The sequence below is a fragment of the Salarias fasciatus genome, chromosome 6, assembly GCF_902148845.1.
Source record: "Salarias fasciatus chromosome 6, fSalaFa1.1, whole genome shotgun sequence".
Taxonomy (NCBI): Eukaryota; Metazoa; Chordata; class Actinopteri; order Blenniiformes; family Blenniidae; genus Salarias; species Salarias fasciatus.
In genome coordinates this window covers 16,433,621-16,452,874 of record NC_043750.1, presented here as the reverse complement: position 1 = coordinate 16,452,874, position 19,254 = coordinate 16,433,621, and the positions used below count along the sequence as shown (strand labels likewise).

At 41.8% G+C, this 19,254-nt stretch overlaps 1 protein-coding gene across 1 annotated transcript; it reads right to left on the bottom strand.

Annotated features, from left to right (window-relative positions):
• Positions 1–458: 458 nt before the first annotated feature.
• On the bottom strand, positions 459–18,684 carry cabp4 (calcium binding protein 4). The gene is made up of 8 exons (XM_030093991.1): positions 18,629–18,684; positions 18,118–18,228; positions 17,631–17,763; positions 8,765–8,795; positions 8,145–8,288; positions 3,392–3,501; positions 2,092–2,239; positions 459–578 (listed from the first exon to the last, which is right to left on the bottom strand). The coding sequence occupies exons 1-8, from the start codon at positions 18,682–18,684 to the stop codon at positions 550–552; spliced, it is 762 nt and encodes a 253-aa protein (XP_029949851.1). The 3' UTR covers positions 459–549.
• Positions 18,685–19,254: the final 570 nt, after the last annotated feature.

The window sequence follows — 19,254 nt, the reverse complement described above, 5'->3', positions numbered from 1 at the left end:
TCGTTTTTAAGTACAATGCAGCAGCAGCGATTTTCAACACTACATTTTGAGGAAACTGGAAGAAAAAAGCGTGCATTTCTGAAGAAAAACAACCAAAAAGTCTCTTAATAATGACAAATACAGTAACTCAGACCAAGACTCTGACTGAGAACGTCAACTTCAAGTATTTATGCATCATTCTCATTGAAAACAAATACTGAGGTATCAGACAAGTGGACATGAAACCCCGCTACCTGGAAATCTGGATCAGCTTTACGTCAATGAATTTGCACATTTTTAAGCCACAAGGGGGAGACAGTGCAGCACAGTATGTGACTAAACATTCAACTGTTTCATAACTCACCTTTTACCTACTGCACTCATTCAACCTCAAGTCTCATTAGAAGACCCCTCCCCAACTAGACCAAGTTTTCTTTTTACAGTGACAACTACACTGTGTCTCAAAAAACAACAAAAGATCACAATGGACGTAAGGACACGTGGATCAAGAGTTTCTGGTTTGTAGCTCATGAATCCAGTGCTGGATGCTTCATCTTGTTCCATCAGAGGTCATCGTGCAGAAAGCATCATAACAAACTCTGCAGGGGGAGACAGAGACAGAGACAGCAGCAGATTCACTGTCTGATAAGAACGAATGATGCCCCAACATCATCAAAACACTGCCAGGGTGCAGCCTCCTCCTCCTTGCTGTTGTTGTTTTTTTTTAACCTTTCTGAAAATATAGTGGAAATCAGCAGCTCTCTTTGGGTGGTGTAATGATGTAGAGCTGCACAATACATGTCGCTGTGACAAAACAAGAAACTCGACGCTGGATTTGAGAACTTATTTCTCCATCAATTCATGTCTTCCTGCCAGCAGGCGACTGTCACTTGTTCCTGAATACCAACGACATTACCGTGGATTCACCTGTCAATCAAAACAGGTATTGACGTGACGTGTCAATGAAAGCCGGCCGCAGATGGCTCAAGGCAGGCCTCACCGAATCCATCCAATCACTCATGTCCTGCATTTCCCGTTGTCTACCTGAAGTGCTTTGCTCTGAAAGACTTCTGATTGCAGGTGTGATTATTGATTCGCTCAGTGCTAAAGCCTAATTCCAGATTAACCCAGTAACACTGACGTCTTCAGGTACTCCTCCTACTTTTATTCTATGTTGCAAAGGAGTGAGCAGAGCGTGCAGCAGCAGCAGCAGCAGCAGCTTCGTCCTCGCCATCCTCACACTTGACTTTGGCCTGTCACAGCCACGGGGATGTTTTCACAGCTCCGGGAGCTGCTGCGGATGCACGCCGGATGGGACATCGGGCACATGTGACTAAAGCTGGACGGACGCACTGAAACGCTGCCCTGCAGGCTAATTGATGATAATGAGGAGCACCTGCCTATTGATCCGTTCTGAGACTGACACGCCTATTCATATGTCCCCAATAATTGTAATTGATTGGGTTGCTGAGACAAGACAAACGGGTTCACAGCCCTGCGCCTGTGTTCTTCTGCGGCTCAATAATCGCAGCGTAACACTCGTGTGGTGTTGATGGCACCGACCCGTGTGTGTGTGTGTGTTTCTTCGTGTGTGTGTGTGTGTGTGTGTGTGTGTGTGATCGCATGCCATTATATTGTTTAGACATGTGAGCAGTAACACATGGTAATGCAATTTCTCCAAAGTCCTTGAGCTGTCCAGGCATGTCACTTCTTGGTGTGCAGCATGTGACAGCCGTCCAGGCGTGTCTATTGATTGGCTTAATGCACTACTGATGAGATTGGATTGACCCTCTCGGCCACCCCACCTTGATTTAACCATGCCTACTTTCCCATCTCACACTTTTCCAATTGAATTTGTTTAGCTTATCCTTTTTGTCGTCTTCATCCACACCTCAATGCGCTCTGGTTCACTCTTGTGATAAACTGAGAGCACACACCCTTTATATATCAGATCGGTTCATACGAATCAGGCCTGACAGCATCTTCATAATGTTGTGTTGTGTTGTGTTGAAAGAGTTTTCTTTCAGTTATTGTCCCGTTACAGTTGTACAGATTTATGAATGTCAGTCGTCTGACCACAGATCCTCCCCAGAAAACCCCTCAACTGCTCACCATCAAAGTCGATGTTGCCGTCTTTGTTGAGGTCAATGTCGCTGAGGATCTCCTCCAGCTCGCCTTTCTTCAGCTTCTCCCCGAGGAGCGTCTTCATGCCCTCTTTCAGCTCATCAAACGTGATCTTCCCATCGCCGTCACAGTCGAACTGAAACGTATTGGGTCAGGGCAGAGCGGTGAGGCGGGACGCAGGCGTGTAGTGGGCAGCCGAAGACAAAAAGAAAAGGGATTGAAAGAGTACGAGGAGCAGCATCGAAAGTGGGAAGGAAGAAGTAGACATGTTTTAAAGATGAAGTCGAAAACGGCTTCAGCTTTAACAGTATGTGGCTATTAGATAGCGGCGTGAGGTCCCTCGGGCTGCCTCACATGGTGCTTTCAGCGAAGATTTTTCAAGTGACTTTGGTTTTGAAAATTAATTCTCATTTGTTCAAAGCACAGACAATGCTCTGGAATTTCAGTTGTCTTTGTCAGGAGGCTAATTCATTGCTCTCCAAAAAAACGGATTCAGCCACCGTGACGGGGGAGTTTTGTAGCCTTTGGCAGCTACGACGATGAATGATATGTTTCTGTGATGAAAACACTGGAAGTCAGTTAATTGGTATAATCTGACCGGAGCGTGTGCGATGCTTTGCAATATTTTCATGGCGAGAGCACATTTTATATCCCCTGTGACGTTTCCATTAGAGAGAGAGAGAGAGAGAGAGAGAGAGGGAGAGAGAGAGAGAGAGAGAGAGAGAGAGAGAGAGAGAGAGAGAGAGAGAGAGAGAGAGAGAGAAAAGCAGCCTAACTAAAAACACGAGGTGAAATTTATCACTCAGATAAATGGATGTCAGGGGCATATTGTACACTCATTAAGAGCACATTATAAGTGCACTTTGTTTTGTGGTAACCATTAAAAACCTGTCACGCTGTAATGAGTTAAAGTGATGAACACAGGTGGTTAAAGCTGCTTACAAATAACATGATACCCTCATTTGTTGTGCTTCATCAGAGACCACCGGGCCTCCGACTCCCGCCTGCCTGATGCCAATAAGCGAAACTAAAGAGACGCCAAATCTCACCGGCATTTCTGGGATGCACAGACGAAGAAATGCCATGGCAGTGACTGGGCTCTGCAAAAACATAATAGATACGCTTCCTCCGCCACTCCAGCTTTAAAGTCGGAAAGATCATCTGCCCAAGTCTTGTTTACAACATTCTAAAGAAAGGTCCTGTTGCCCGACTTCAAAGAGCAGTCCACAGCAGGTTCAGTCCACTTGAAGTGATGCTTCTAAGCCGGTTCTCGCTGGGGACCTCATACCTGTTTGAAGGCGCAGCGCAGCTCCTTCAGCCCGACCATGTGAGCCGTCTCAGCCAGCATCCTCGGCCCCATTAGCTCGCAGAAATCATCAAAGTCTACGTGACCACCCCCTGCAGAAAGCCAGAGGACACACACACACAGACACACACACACACACACACAGACACACACACACACACACACACACACACACACACACACACACACACACACACACACACACACGCAACTCTTACACGGGATGACTAACAAGTGGTTCTGCCTCCCAGTGAGTCTCCGCAGGCATGGTGGTGTGTTTAGATTTCCACCCAACAACAAATGGTTGAAATTCTTCCATCCATCCATCCATCCATCCATCCAGCAATGCAATCTCTGTGCATTCAGCTGTTTGTCCACTGCGCTGTCTCCGACCCAGTTCTGCTCAGTTTGATCTCCATGGTAATTATCAAAACAGACCAATGCAGCAGGATGTCTCGTGTTATTGGTCTGACAAAAGACAGGATTATTTGATAGTGTGGACCAAGACGCTCGGTCTGTTTTCATTATCTAGGCTTTGGTGGATGTGAAAAACTACTCCAATAAAGCCATGTGATCTTTTCTGGTTCCAAAATTTAATAAGTGCTCTTTCTCTCTGGACTTCAGAGAGGTGGGGAATAAAACCACAGCAAAACCAGGATAAAAAGCTCTGTAAATGATGCTGAATCATAAGAGAAACAACTGAAAAAGTATTCTGATAGTTTTACAAGAATTCAAAATACATGGTTCTGAGTTATAGAGGGATTTTTATTCTCGCCTCAAGGTGAGATATGTGCGTTTTTTTTTTTTTTTTTTTGGCTGATTAACTAGACCCTTGTGGAAAAGCAGTTCAGGGAGGAATTGTGAGCCCATCTTGAAGAGTTTTGTGCCTTAAGTGGGTCAGTCTATAATCACAGAGTTGAACAATTCAGCCTAAAGTCTTGGGAGCTTATTTTTGATATTTAATTGATAGTTTAATGGCCGTCTCAGAACAGGAGGGGATGAGTCCACCGCAGAGACTGTACTTTTAGAGAAGAATATCAAAGGCCTAAAATAGCTTAACCATGGAACCAAACGTCACAATTAAACATAGATAACCTTTGGAACATTATGACACGTAAAACAACCACTGAAGGACTTTCACACTTGATATTTTACAAAATATGTCTTTTTCAGCCTCAGTTTGAAGCATCCCTTGATGAGCTTCTCCCCTCTGAGCCCTTCTTATTATTCTACATTGAAGTTGTGGTGTGTAAAAGCTTCAAATCTGAGTCACTCTTTTCATGGCTCCATCTAGAAGTGTGAGTCATTTCAGAGCAGGAGTCCGCATGATGTTTTTTTTTTTTTTCCCCCCAAAGTGCTGGCAGGGCACTCGAGTACGAACGCCTTTCAGAAAAGCTCCGGTGTCGTCACTGGCACCTCTTTCAGGCAGCCAGTCATATTAGCAGCTATACGTTAACAGAAGGGTGACTACGTGGCTCACGGCGAGCTTTCAAGGCTCGCAGCGCTACAACAGGAACACACACCGATTGCAACTTTCTCTCTGCGCCCACACTGACAGGCTTTTTCTGCCTCCGTTCTGATCATTTCTATCAGACGCTGATCATAAAACGGCAGAGATACAGCAGGGACAATTTCTGTTTTTATTCGTATGGAACTGGTTGTCTGGCAGAAAGGCATTTGTGTCACGACTGACGCTTTGCAGAAAAGCAGTTGGACAAAGCAATCACAAGATTTTTTTTCTTTAACAAAAAAGGCCTTGGGCTCTGTACTTTCTCTTCAAAGTGGCTACAGTGGCACATTTCTCGCTGAGAACAATGTTTTCTCATAAATCGCAGTGACACATTTGATATTTAGAGACTGTGATGTTGTGGATAGCACTATAGCCATAAAGTGAACGTCAAATTTGCATGTATTCCCTGTGAGTTTCCTGAATCAATGGCTGAAAGTTGACCAAAGGTGTCTTTCTGTGTTGCATTGCACTGCAGATGTACCTCGTGAAGTCCGTCCATCACTGCTGTATCCTGAACGAGGTGTACCTTTCTGGTCTGGTTCCTGTTTTGTTGTGTCCTTTGATTGTGCCTCTATCCATGCGCTGATTGTTCATGTCCATGGCACCTTGTTCATGCTTGCTTCGGATTTACTTCTGCTGAATTGCCCTCATTGAGATTAATGAAGTTCTTGAGTCCAGATCTCTGATTGCCATGTGATGAGCTGGAGGACGTAACCTGCCTTTCACCCTTGAAAAACTGTAATGAGCTCCAGCCCGAATGAACGTTTTCTGCAAGCTTCAGCAACTTTTGTTTGTCTTGTACAATCACGAACTGTGTCCCTTTACTGAAAGAATAAAAGATATGAATGTGTTTGGTCTCTTTTTCCCAGTTTTCAGTTTTTCTCATCATCTTATCAGAAATTAATTTATTTTTGAGGGACAAAAGGAAAGTCTAATGAACGAGCATTCAGGAGAGGGAACACTCCGGTGTCTGGAGATCACACCTGAATTACACAAACGAACTCCATCCAGTGGGATCTAACTGCTTTATGACGGCGCTCATTATCTGTGTTGTTTTACAGGGATTTCAGCACTGGGTTAGTTTTCTGTGTGCAAATGAAGATTAGGCTGTTTTTCACATTAGCATATGGACCTTCTTCCACAGACATCAGAACTGTCTGTGAGACTGCTCAAAGGAATGTAACATATCTTTAGAAGTTAAAGTTTGAGTCAGGTGACATCTCACCATATCTTTTTGTCTCTTTTTTTTTCCCCCAAAAGAGCTATAAATAGCATGCAGGTAGAGAGATGTATGCTGTTTTGATGTGTGCTTTATTGACAGCCACTGGCTGGTTGATCTTTGGTTCTTTACACCATCATGATGAGAAGAAGATGCTCGTGTACTGAATCTCCCAAAGTATATTTTATATGCAGTCAGCATTTTGCAAAAGCTGAGTCTGGAGAACAAGGACCCAAACTGCATTTCTGGACTGGAATGACATTTAAAGATTGGTTCACGCAATTATGCTTCCAGCCCACATCCAGCTTTTCATTCACAGTTTTAGCTGCTTTGATAGCAGCTCATTTTAATCTGATAATAGATAGAAGACATGGGAAAAATCAAAAGTGCATGTGGCTGATTAATCACAATCAGACATTCTTTCAGATCATCGGTTTATAAAAAATATCCTTAGCTTTTTTCTTGCATCATGTCCCACATAAAAGTCAAGATAGGGCACAAATGAGGTAAATGTATTTGCAGTATGTAAATTGTCATGAAGCCATGCTGTTATCTGAGGAACAATGATAATTGCTATACTAAAATGTTGTGTAACGATTGCACAAATGCAGAACCGTTGTCAGTGAGCCAACTCAGGGACATCAATAGTACAGTATATCGAAGTTCTGTAGTTCCAACCTCATAGGCGTGCAGAACCGAGAACATGGCTGTAGTTGAGTCAGAGTGCACTTTATTGGTTTATTAATACACAAAGATAATCATGCAGTTGCTTTCTTTCCAGACACAGCTCTGTTTAAAAGGCTCATAAATGTTTAAACACCATGGAGGTGTGAAAATAATATTCATCGGATATTCTAATTAAATGTATACAAAATTAAATCTAGGAGCTTATATAATGATTGTTAAAAGTATGAGGGTGGCATGAGTAAGCAGTGATTACATGCAAGAGTGTTTGAGTTTTCATAGACTAATCACACAATTCAAAGACTTGTGTCAATTGTATTGAACAATCGTAAATCCATCCACGCAATAAGACATCTGAAAAAGCAATAAGATAACCTTAACCCAATGATGATGTTCTCAGTTTGTCTGAATCCTTTGAGTTTGCTCAGGTTTTATGTAAAGTCTTGGCAGAAACACTGTTTTTTTTTTTTTTTATTTGCAGGCCTTGCTCCAACACTAGGTAGGTGTTATGGGAACTTTTCCACCAAAGCTTCTGGCAGAGATCCAGACATGAGTTGCGATGATGATTCACTTGAAACTTTCACCAACAACCACACAAATATCCATAGTTTATCATTGAGAAAAGAGCTGCAAACACCGACTCAGTACCGAGAGCACGGAGCGTAAAGTCAGATCTGAACACACAGCGGCAGTGAGACCAATTCACACACCCGGTGGATGATTTATTTTAACAGCGTTGCTGGCCCGAGGGGAGCATTCATCAATACAATGTGATCTATCAATACCCAGAGCTGTTAGGCTACTTATATTGCAGAGCTATTGCCAAGCCATACATTCTCTCCCGGGCGAACTTCGGTCAGATAAAGGCTCAATGAGCCATGCAGGGGAGACCTACATATTGTAGAAATGACAAGTTAACAAGGAAGAGGTATTTTGGTCATTGTTGCTAATGAGGGGGACTCGCTCACTCCTCCTCGAATCGGCCGCTTTGTTCGTCCCTCCACCTGTGACACGAGGGCCATTAATCAGCGGGCTAAAACATCTCGAATGTCCTCAGCCTCAAAGACAAACATCAGATCCTCAAGGACTCAGGAGACGGAAGACAGGCACATAGGTTTGTGCAACATACAGAAATGCGCGCACATTACTCACCCATTTACACCTGCTCATTTTCAGAAAGACCCATCGATCATACACACACGCTTCCAGCGCCGAGAGAGAAAAAAAGAAAGAAAGAAAACCACACACACACACACACACACACACACACACATACACACACACACAGACAAACATGTTGTGCCAGACATATAATTGCTCACATTTCATCTTGATCTGCTGAATGATCTCGATGAGCTCCATCTCGGTCGGCATGTAGCCCATGGTCCTCATGCAGTCTGCTATGTCTTTGTAGTGGATGAAGCCGTCCGCGTCGTAGTCGAATTCCTTGAAGGCCTCTTGCAGCTCTGACAGACACACAAACAAATTACACTGATTGCGACAAACCGTAAAAGTAGGTTAAAATGTTTTTTTTTTTTTTTTCTGAAGAGTCTCACTTACACAAGCACAAACAAATCCAAACACACACTGAATGTTTTTGCACAGATGATTATGTGCAGCGTGGAAACACATAATAACAGCTGCAAGTTAAACTTCCTTTTAAGTTGTGTAATGAACAGAGCTTCAATTAAAACTGAACTTGCAAAAGTTAAGAGGGAAAAACTATTTTTTTTATTATCCTTAAAATTGATTTTGTGCTTTCTGCGTCATTTGCAAACAAGATTTGCCATCCCTGTGAGACTGTGCATCGCTTACGTGAGCATGAGTCATGAAGAGGAGTGGGATTAACCGGCGGAAATACCATTCAGATTGATAAAGCTTTGCATTGACTAGTAATTTATCAAGCGCTACCTATATAATTACACCGTCCACAACATCTCACCGTCGAGCTCCTCTGGCATCAGCTCTCTCTCCTGCGGCACAGAGAGGAGAGAGAGAGACAGAAATAATTACAACACAGTATCGAAACATGGGATGTTATGTCAGGGAGGCTTTAAGAGAGCAAATTCTCCTGAGAAATATCCCAGTGATAATCTGTTTTTGACTACCAAATTAGAAAAACATGCATATGGTGTCAACGCCGCGGCGTGCTGGCACAAAACTCTAATGGGATTTCATTCAGCTTCATGTCCTCCTAATTTGCGAAGTGACACGGTAAAAACACACTCCTACATACTCACACAGTCATGTTTCTATTACTTCAGGAGACATTACGTTTTCCTTTAGTAATAGCCTGGATGCTCGCCACCCCTCGTCACCCCTTCTGGTCTGACCCTTGACCCTTCCTCTTTCCCTTTCACTTGCCCTAAACTTGTTTCTGACCATCAGCCTACCAGATGGCCACCATCAATAAGTACTTTTGAAGGGTTTCAATTCAAATGTAAAATTCACCATAGTTCTCATAAATGCTGGTGTAAATATGCAATCATGCACACACACTACATCTGCAGTGTCCCGAGGGAGACTGAGCATAAGCTCTCTCAGTTGTGCATGGAAATACACACCCACACACGGCTATATGATGGGAAGACGAAGAAACCTTCCACTGATCCACGGAGCTCATACAAACACACACACACACACATACATGCACGCACGTATAAAGTCAACGTGGATACAAACAATGTAACTTGCATTTTATTGCACGTTTAAAAGATCCTGATTCTGTCCTGTTTTGACATTTGCTCTGGATGATCTTTCAACTCCTTTTTTTGGGGGAATTTTCAAAGAAGTGAAGCAAAGCTCGGAGCCAGGAACAAAATCTCCACATTGTCATTAAGCATAATAGAGAACTGTGAAATTTAGGTGAGCTAAGAGCTTAAAATTGCAATATGTCTGGGTACAGTCAGCCAGTTTTTTTTTTTTTTTTTTTTTTTTAACATCCTTTTTTTTGGCAGTCAATAGCAGTACCTTATGAATACATACCCTCAGGCAAAATGAAATGCTTTTCAAAAGAAGGGCCGGAGGTTTGAGAGCTTTGCAATGGTTCATCATGAGCTGCGTTACCAGAAACATGATAGCAATACATCTCACATGCCTTAGTCCTCGTAACAAGTAGCATTATTTCAAATGCACATGTATTTGCATATGTAAAGCTTTAATATTGAAAGCTCACACTGAAATGGAATTAATCATCATGCAAAAGCAACGAGAAGATATCTTTCACAAGAGACTTGTTGTTTAATTTTGAATTAGAGCTTGTGTCTCTGGTATCTCCACTCAGGGGCTTGCTATCCCTCAATAGAAACATCAGCCACAGGGGAAAATAAGAAACATGCAAACTCTGTCATCTTAGCACAGCACAGCTGAGCCTGACACATGCAGATAGTGCCCGGAACAGAGTTGCCATAAGCTTGAGGATATCTATAAGTTCAAAGAAACAAGACTGACACAAAGGCTCATGGATGCCCCGATTACTGCACGCTCAAATGGGCACAGATTTACTCTGGGCTATCTTCTTCTATGGTGAGATGCGGTTAGGAAAAAAAAAAAAACAGACAGTGAGCCTCAACAGAGTTCATGAACAGTAACATGTCGTGTGAGATTACATACATTTACATTACATCACAATAGTTCTATGTATTTTTGCATCACTCATTCTTTTTAATGTTATACCGTTAATTTGGATTTTATCTTTAATTTCCTCTAAAAGCCACAACTCTAAGATGCTGTTAAGGTCATAATAATTTATAGGTTTTTTTCTCCAGTTTTTCGAGTTTGTTGATGTTGTGTTCCTCTTTTGTGAAGTTGGACAGCTGTTCCAGTTGATGTCAGTTAATTCTTCTCTTGAAAATAGCAATTCTGGAAATGACATGGAGCATCAAATCTGCACTGACATGTTTTAGGTTTTATTTGTCCATCAAGTTAAACTGTTTTAGTATTTTTTTCAAGCATGATTGATGATTTTCAGATAGTCTCCCATTTGAGTTCAGCACATCGAATTTAAGAAAAACCCTCCTGAAATATGTAGCATCAATGTTAATGTTATCAGGATGAGACACCTTTGACATAAAGTACAATAAATTTATTATCAAACAAAATATAAAAAAACAGCACTAACTCTCACCCACAAAAACTAAAAGTGCATTCCCCTTGATCCTGGGAGTCGTGTATTCTGCAGTCATTTTTATATTTGAGTATTTTGCTTTTCATCACATGTCTGTTTTCATCATTTTATTGCTACTTTTATTAAACGAAATGATTGTTCAGCCTTCAGGATGATTGTTCAGTTGAATTTTTTAAAGGAAGAGATAAAAAAGAGGGTAACCAGAACACTTTTGGAAGTAAATTGCCAAAGCAAGAGCAACATTTTCCTCCTAATACATGTTGGCACTCAGGGTGGCTAATACATAAATCATACAAGGTCATTTTGTACAACTGCACAATAGTATTTGGGGAAGGAGAGGCCCCCGTGGTTCATTTGGAAGCTGTTCTGCATGGCAGGCGTTCAAATGATTATTCACTGTGTAATCTTGCCAATAGGGTCGAAACACAAATGCAGTCCCACAACCAGATTCCATCGGGGCTTCTGTCAGACTACACGTGTTCTCTACCTCAGCGGTTTAACCCTCATATCAGCAGGGGAAGTTTTCAGATGTTTGTTGTTGTAGCAGCTTGAAAAAAAAAATAAATCTGTGGCCCAGAGTGCAGCACCACTGTTTACCCGGCGCAGGATCCTCCAGCCACACAAGGGCATATTTAGATAGCAAGGTCAGCACATTAATTGGATTTTTTTTTTTCCCATCCAGAAAGGATTAGACAGCATGCCATCCAGACTCTCAAGTCATCCGTCAGAACGAGCCCATTAACAGTTAATTTCATTCTGTCTGCCTTTACATGGCCCATTGAGCAGCCCACTGCTTTGTAAGCATGACACACAGGAGTGCTACTGTATGTTGATACTTCAGACCAACAGTCTTCAGATTTGTGTGGCAATGAATATAGTGATTCATGAGAAAAAAAATTCCAATTTTCTAGACCTTTTTAATCTTAAATGCATGATTTTTCACCATTTCTCTCCCCAAGTTGCTGCTTCAGTTGGATGTGATGAGGGCTGACAGTAAACCATGGGTTATTAATACCTGTGCTGAGATTAGGAATGCCGTGGGACAAAAAGGATCTCTGCTTCAGTGTCTACACAACAAGCCGTGTGTCTTCTACCTGGTTACCAGTAAATTCAGAGCAAAGACTGTCAGGGCGAAACAAGGGAGCTCAATCACGGAGGCGGCGGCTGAGGTAGTAAGTCAAACAGGAACGTGAAAGTGTCTGCAGTCGCCCAAGGTCATGCAGAAATGGGATTCATTTCCCATAAATTACTGAAAGACAATGAAACAGTCCCATTAGTTATTAAAGGAAATCCAGTTATGAAATGTGGTTAGATGTTCGTATACAGCTCCCCGAGGTGTAGAGTCCTCTGTTATCTTTTACAGTAAATCCTTGATGAAAGCATTTTTACAGCAGCCTTTGGCTCTGCTTTGTAGGTGGATCTCACCATCGTCCTCGGGATTTCTTCTATAAGGAATTTCTAATAGGAGTGTCTTTCATTTAGAAGAGAAATTAGAAAAAATAAAGCTGAGAAAATGTATTTTACTGATGCATAAAAAGCAAAATAAAATAGGATGATTTACAGCTGTGTTTTCAAGTGAAATCCTTTTGCATGCTGTTATGCTCTGAGGTACAAAATGTTTACACGGAATTCTTTATAAGCATTGCCAGACTGTTTAACTTTAAACCTAAAGAGCTCTGTAATGTACAGCTGTGATAAAAGACTGTGACTTCTCTCCATGAACTATCGCAATGTAAACACATCATGAATGATACACACTTTGCTGCCTTATGTGCAGAGGCGGAGCGTGGGTCTCAGTACAGAGGGGGCGGAGCATTCTCTACAGGCCCTTATGATAGTAATTTTACCATTCAAACAATACCTCATGCTCCCATCAAACAACACACTAATGCTCACTTTCATTGAGCCAAGCAAACCTATATGCCTCAGAAAGCAGAATAAAGTCACAAACCAGTTCACAAACTTGTTCTGAAGAACAAATACACATACGCAAGCACGCACACACACACAAACGCAGCCTCAGGTGTCAATCTCAGAGCGTCCGCTGTCCATGGTGCTGAAAAGTCACGGGCTAAATCTGTACCATCTTTGATACAGCTTAAATATAAAATAAAAACAGGTGGTCTAAAATTACACAATCTATTCAGATAGATATAGACACAGCTATCTATATCTTTTGGAATTTACGTTTATTAGAAAAAAAACAATAGACTCAGCGGTCTCTAATAGTTGAGAGCAACACAAGGTACATTCAAATAGGCAGCTGTTCAAGACCACAGCATTATGACAAAGATAATATTTTTGGAGGTTTCACTGACTCACCAATGGCTCCGATGTTAGGTTTTGGGTAGTACCGCTAGCCGCGGCTAGCATAGTGTTTAGCATACTGTTTAACTTCAGTGCAAAAGAAAAAAACTCGTTCATGCCGCACAGCCAATCAGGGCTGGTTTACAGCTCTGATGCATTCACGGACAGTCGTAATGTAAGAATTGGCAAATTGGAGCCCACAATCATATGCGTATACCTTCTCTCACACACTGCACATTTTATTATAATAATTTATTTACGAGTAAATGTGAACACATCACATGAAACGGGGCCCTATGACCTTGTGGGCCCTGGGACGACCGCCCCCTTGCCCCCACTCTGGCTCCGCTACAGCTTATGTGACATGTGGGGGCAATACCAGTCGATCATTTCATATTGTTACTACATCTTTTCTCCAGTTATTCATATTTTCTACCATATTCTAAAAACATGAAGTTTTTTGTTTCCTTATTGCCTGTACGCCCAAATGTAAGTGTGTATCCCATGTTTGCACTGTGACAGACTGATAACCTTCGGCCAGCTCCAGAACCTCAAAACCCTCAGTGGAATAAAGAGTTACAAAAGATCGATGGGTGAAACATTAGCAATGATCAGAATAGATTTTTGTGCATGCTGTGTGAAAACACTCCAAGAAATGCTTATGTTAAAATGAATGTACATTTTTGTAGCTTCAGTCAAGCTCAGAGCCTTAATTCCCTCAGATTCACTCCCACAGTGAGACAGCATGTCCCCCAAATGAAATGACAAAATATGTTACTTGCCCCCAAGAAAGAGTCACTGAAGTGCTTTATGATCCGACATTTCTCAATGACTCCCAGAACCATTCTCATTTATTTTCTTGGAAATTAAATCTTTTTCGTAATATGTCATTGCAAGGATTAACTGACAGATATTCATCTAAAAAAAAATAAGCAATCTCATCTGACTTCCTTCTCGGCCACTGTGTAACTCATACTGGCCACTAGAGGGCAGAGCGTGACACTGTGCAGAACAATGGCGCAGCTCCCCCAGTGGTCATTTGTGGTATTGCAACAACAAACTGCACTGAAACTCTTCACGACTTTTCCTGCTGACCACAGCTTAATCTCAAGGACACTTCCAGCTGCAAACAGTGAGTGTTTACTCCAAATGTTTTTTTTTTTTCTTTAAAAGCACATTAGTGTTTCCAGTAGCAAAGAATCCAGTTTAATTAGCTGGAGTGCATATTTTCAAAGTGCCGCCTCACATGCAGGAGCAGCAGGGGCCGCGGTAATGAGCTTCAGGCTCTGCTAACAAAGATGTTTGTCCAGCTGCATTGAGGAGAGGAAACCTTTAAAATCCGCAGTCTGAAAGTGAGTTTGCTTAAATACCTCCCCAACTTAAAAAAAGAGAGAGAAAAACAAAGCTTCTCCTTTTGTAACATCAGTCTGTAAAAATCTTGGAAGTGAAGCCATTACTGGAGTTTTATGTAAGTAATGTTTTCATCCCTTTTGCATGATGACAGGGTTACAGTAATTATACCAAATTGAATATTTTCTTTAAGGGTTCGATGGAAAACCCCAGTGCAGTAACTCTGTCTGTCATGCGACTTTTTTTAAAACTAAAATGTCGCTTTATTGTTCTGGAGCAGTACATTAAGAAATGTCGATAGTTTTCCTCCAATGAATGCAATTAATGATAACTAATTTCTTAAAAAATCACTATAAATGTAATGTGTATTCCAGTCAGGGGAACATGTGCTTTTTGTAGAGCAGTTATATATCTATTTCAGGGTGAGGTAATGAAGCGTCACTCATACTTGGTGTATTAATTGACCCTGTGCCTCATCAGCGGACCAGTAATGTCTAATTATATTGCTGTAGATGTTTCAGTGCCACCATTATGACCTGACACTTTTCACTGTTAAGCTGCTTAAACGTTCATACCGATGTCAACAGCGGCTGCAGCTCCTCCAGAAGTTCTTGGAATTATTGAAAGTGGAAAGACGGCTCTCAGGAGTCGAGCAGAACTTCGCTGTGAAATCTAATCCACTGAATTTGCTGGGAAAAGTTTGTGGATGCTGCTGTGCTGTGAACCTCTTATGTATCAAGGCCTGTCAGAGCAAATCATTACATTTTATAGTGCAATACATCTTGTGCTGGTTGGTGATCTATTCCAGCAGCAAATGTTTTGACCAGAAGGAGGTCAGCTGCCATTGGGCAGCATTTCTTCAGCTTTCTCATTTGTAATTTTTTCAAATATTCGGTGATGCCCTGCAGGAATCTGGACTCATGAGATCAATCATGAGCAGAGCCAATACTTTATTTGACTTGAGCAAGGCATTAATGGAAGTTGGCCCGGTGTCTCGGTGGTAAATCATTTGTCAAATAAGTCAAATGACTTCTCTGAAATAGGCTGGGTTTTTTTTCTTTCTTTTCAACATCTTTGAATGAGTACATCCAGATGGTGTTATTGTATTTGCTATTTCACACTTTCAACATCACTATTTACTGGTTCACAAGCATGAACACATATTTAGTTATAGATCACTGCAAACCTCCAAGACAACCATTTGTATTTCCAATCCATATTTACTGCTCTGAATGAGCCGAACACACCGTTTAATTATCCTGTTTTGGCACTGTACAACTCTAAACTCAATGTAATGATTTGTTTTTCAACTGTAACTCACTGTGTAAACCTCCACTATACATCAAACCTTGCCATGCAGTCTCCTGCAGCCTGACATGCTCACGCTTTACTGAGGCCTCAGTGTACAAGAGAAGAATGTTCGTTATAAAAAGAGAATATGTGGTATTTCAATTCGATATTGATTAAATTCAAAACATTGTAGAGCTGCATGCAATGTAAATGTGATGGAGGAACTGTCATACATCTTCTGTATTGCTTGAAGAGAAAGTGAAAAATAAAATAAGCTTTAATACAAAACCAGAACTGTCACAAATATAGATTGTCGATTTTTATATGAACATGCGTGACTTCTCATGTTGAAAGCCTGCAGGAGGCTTTGCACTATCCTTCCCATCATTTCCAGTTGTTAATGAGAAAATACAATCAGTTCCCATCCCAAAAATAACCCCATTACATGTGGTGGAAAGAAAAGGTGTGTTGAGAAAGTTTCACCTTAATTGAGTGGGTTTTGCCTTTGATTGAATAGAGTTAGCAGCCTAGCTTTAAAAAAAAAAAATCCCAACAGACATTGTTTTGGAGTTGGTTTCTGTGAGGGGGATCCAAATATTTAATCCTGTGCTGGTAAAAAAAAGAAAAAAGAAAAAAGAAAAAAAAAGGAAGGATAGTAGGGAGCCTTGACTGTGACGCACAGCCTATGGAGATGATTATAGCAGATTTCCTTAAAATCCAATGTGCCCAGTGTTTTTATTTTACGTCCAAAATCATAATATGCGCTGATGACATCCATCACATAATGCTCACAAACCTGCGATGTGCTGCTGACAGCAATCCCATTCTTGAGTCTTCCTGCTAATGCATTTCAGCCTGACAGGCAATTATGTTTTTGAAGGACACATTATGTTATCAACAATCAGCAGGAAAACAATGCACACCTGCCAGCAAGACAAACAGTCGGATACAGCAACCTGACCGAGAGGGCAAACAAGCTCATCAGTGCTTTTACATTAACAACTTCATCCACTGCTCCGCTTCATTCTTTCCCTGCTGTGTTCACACTGCTGGTGTGGGCTGAAGCTACATTAGTGTTACAGGTTTTAATCAAGCTCTCTGCTGACTGGATGCACTCTCAAACAGTGTCATTATGGACAAACATAATCACTTTTCAACATTTATAGAATAAACTCTAAAGTTTTGAGCCTCCATCAGGACACAGTGAAATCTTTATTAAATGAGATTGAGAGGTTAGACAACATGAATTGACATTTTCTTATATTTTGCCGTTCCTGTGTGTGTGTCAATGAATGGAATGACAAGGCTTTTGTCCAGATTCATCCTGAAAAAGTGGCCAGTAAGTTACGTAGCTATGGAGCCGCGCACTGAGGACCAGAAATAGAGGGCTTATTTATTTGGACATAAACATTTAGTTCTGGAGTGACTGAAGGGACTGACTCTGGTGCAGAGGACAGTGTTTCTGCAGCAGGTACTGAGAGCCCTGGATGTTGACACGTATTGATCCTACAAGCAGTTCAAACCCCTGAACATCATCAGCTTTAATTGATGCCATTGAACAACCAGCAGACTCTCCGCTTGTTTTAACAACAGTTTTTTTTTTTTTTTTTTTTTTTTTTTCTGAAACCTTTCCGCTTGCTCCTGATGGTGATATTTATAAAACTGAAGGCTTGAAATTACAGCTCAGTGAGTGTTCCGGCTGTGACGTGGGGCTGTGCTTCAGCGCTGCACTGACCTGTCCAAAAAGTTTATTGAGGAAGGAGATGTAGGCGGCAGCCACGGCTGAGCTGTTGCTGAGGCTCCTCTTGCTGCGCCGGTTACGCCCCTCCTCTGCGGCGCCCTTCTGCTGGGCTGTGGGGGACTTTGAGCTGTGAAGCGCAGATTTGCATGCCGGGTTGTTGAGAACTGTCATCATCACAGTTAAGCCTATAATTTCCCTCCCGAACTTGGTTTAACAAACACGCTTAAGTGCCTTTCAGGTAGCCGTATTGGAAAACAGTTTCCGCAGCCTGTGTTGAAAAAGATTTCTCAGCTTGAGACTAATCAGATGACATGAGTCACCCGGGAAAAGAAGAAAGGCGGCGTTACTTAGTGGGACAAGTTTGAAAGGCCTGTTTTTCAACTGATGTATCATTCGATGACACTAATTGGGTGCACGACTCTACACAACCCACTCCCCTTGTCCTAATCAATGCTGATTAGAAACGGAGAATGAGAACAACCAGAATTTCTTGGAGAGGCTGAGCTGAAGGGCCTTGTTTTTGAATCTCCCCGCAGCAGGCGATCTTCCGGTGGCAGCGGCGGAGGCAGGCCTCCCCCCGCGAGGAGACATGCTAGGAGGGACAGAAAACAGTAACTAAATGCAATAGTCCAGAGATAAACATCAGCATGAGAAGATACAGTGCGCTATAACAAGAATGGATCAATCATGGAGTAGCTACCATGCATTGCCAATGAAGGACAGCAGCAATAGGAGACAGTTCTTTGAATTTTGATTTATACCATCTGAAATTTTGTGCATCAGTTGATTTTCCCACACAAACTGCAAAAGCATTTCTCTCTTTCACTGCGCTTGAAATAGCAGCAGTAAGTTCAATGATTCATTACACTGCAGTTGGAAATTAACCTTGACTTGTTGAAGGTTTAAGATTCACTGGTGGAGCTGAGCTTTTAGACTAACTGTGAATTTCTCTTCATAAGTGTGTGTGTTCCCAATTCATTTTCTGCACTTACCTGGCAGCGGATGATGGTCTGCTTTCTGCTGCTCCCTTTGCACTTTTCACAGACATCCCTGGCTGAAAGATAAAAGTAAATGTCAAAAGGGACAGGAGGAAAAAGGTACAAATGTCATCATGGAACAAGCAAAGCCTCAAAAAGAAGAGCGTCTCGCGTCGACTTCTAAAAGGACAAAAGTGGATTTTAGACATTGTGGCCACTGGCGGGAGAAGTGAGTCCCACTGTTTCATTCATTAGGGAACCAGCCAGTATTTGGGATACAGTCAAGAGAAAGTCAACATTTTTTCCTCAAAATTGATGTGAAAGTAGCTGAATCGGTTTGACAATAACCAATAACCAATTAATGGCGAGACAGCTGGGTTGGAACATCTTGAACACTGTTGCTTTTGCATGGCGTTCAGTAGTGGTCCAAAGACGGAAAACTATTAAAAAAAAAAAAAAAAAATACAAAAGCAAATTGTCATCAGAATATACTGTTATTAATATGGTTAACTGCAATACCCAGGGAGCCTGTGGGGTTTACACCAAGCTTAGCTGGTGTAGGAAGTAGCCCCCAGTCTGATCACACACTGTCCCCTGCGCAGCCCCAGCAGCCACCAGACCCAAGGATCCAAGCTTTCATG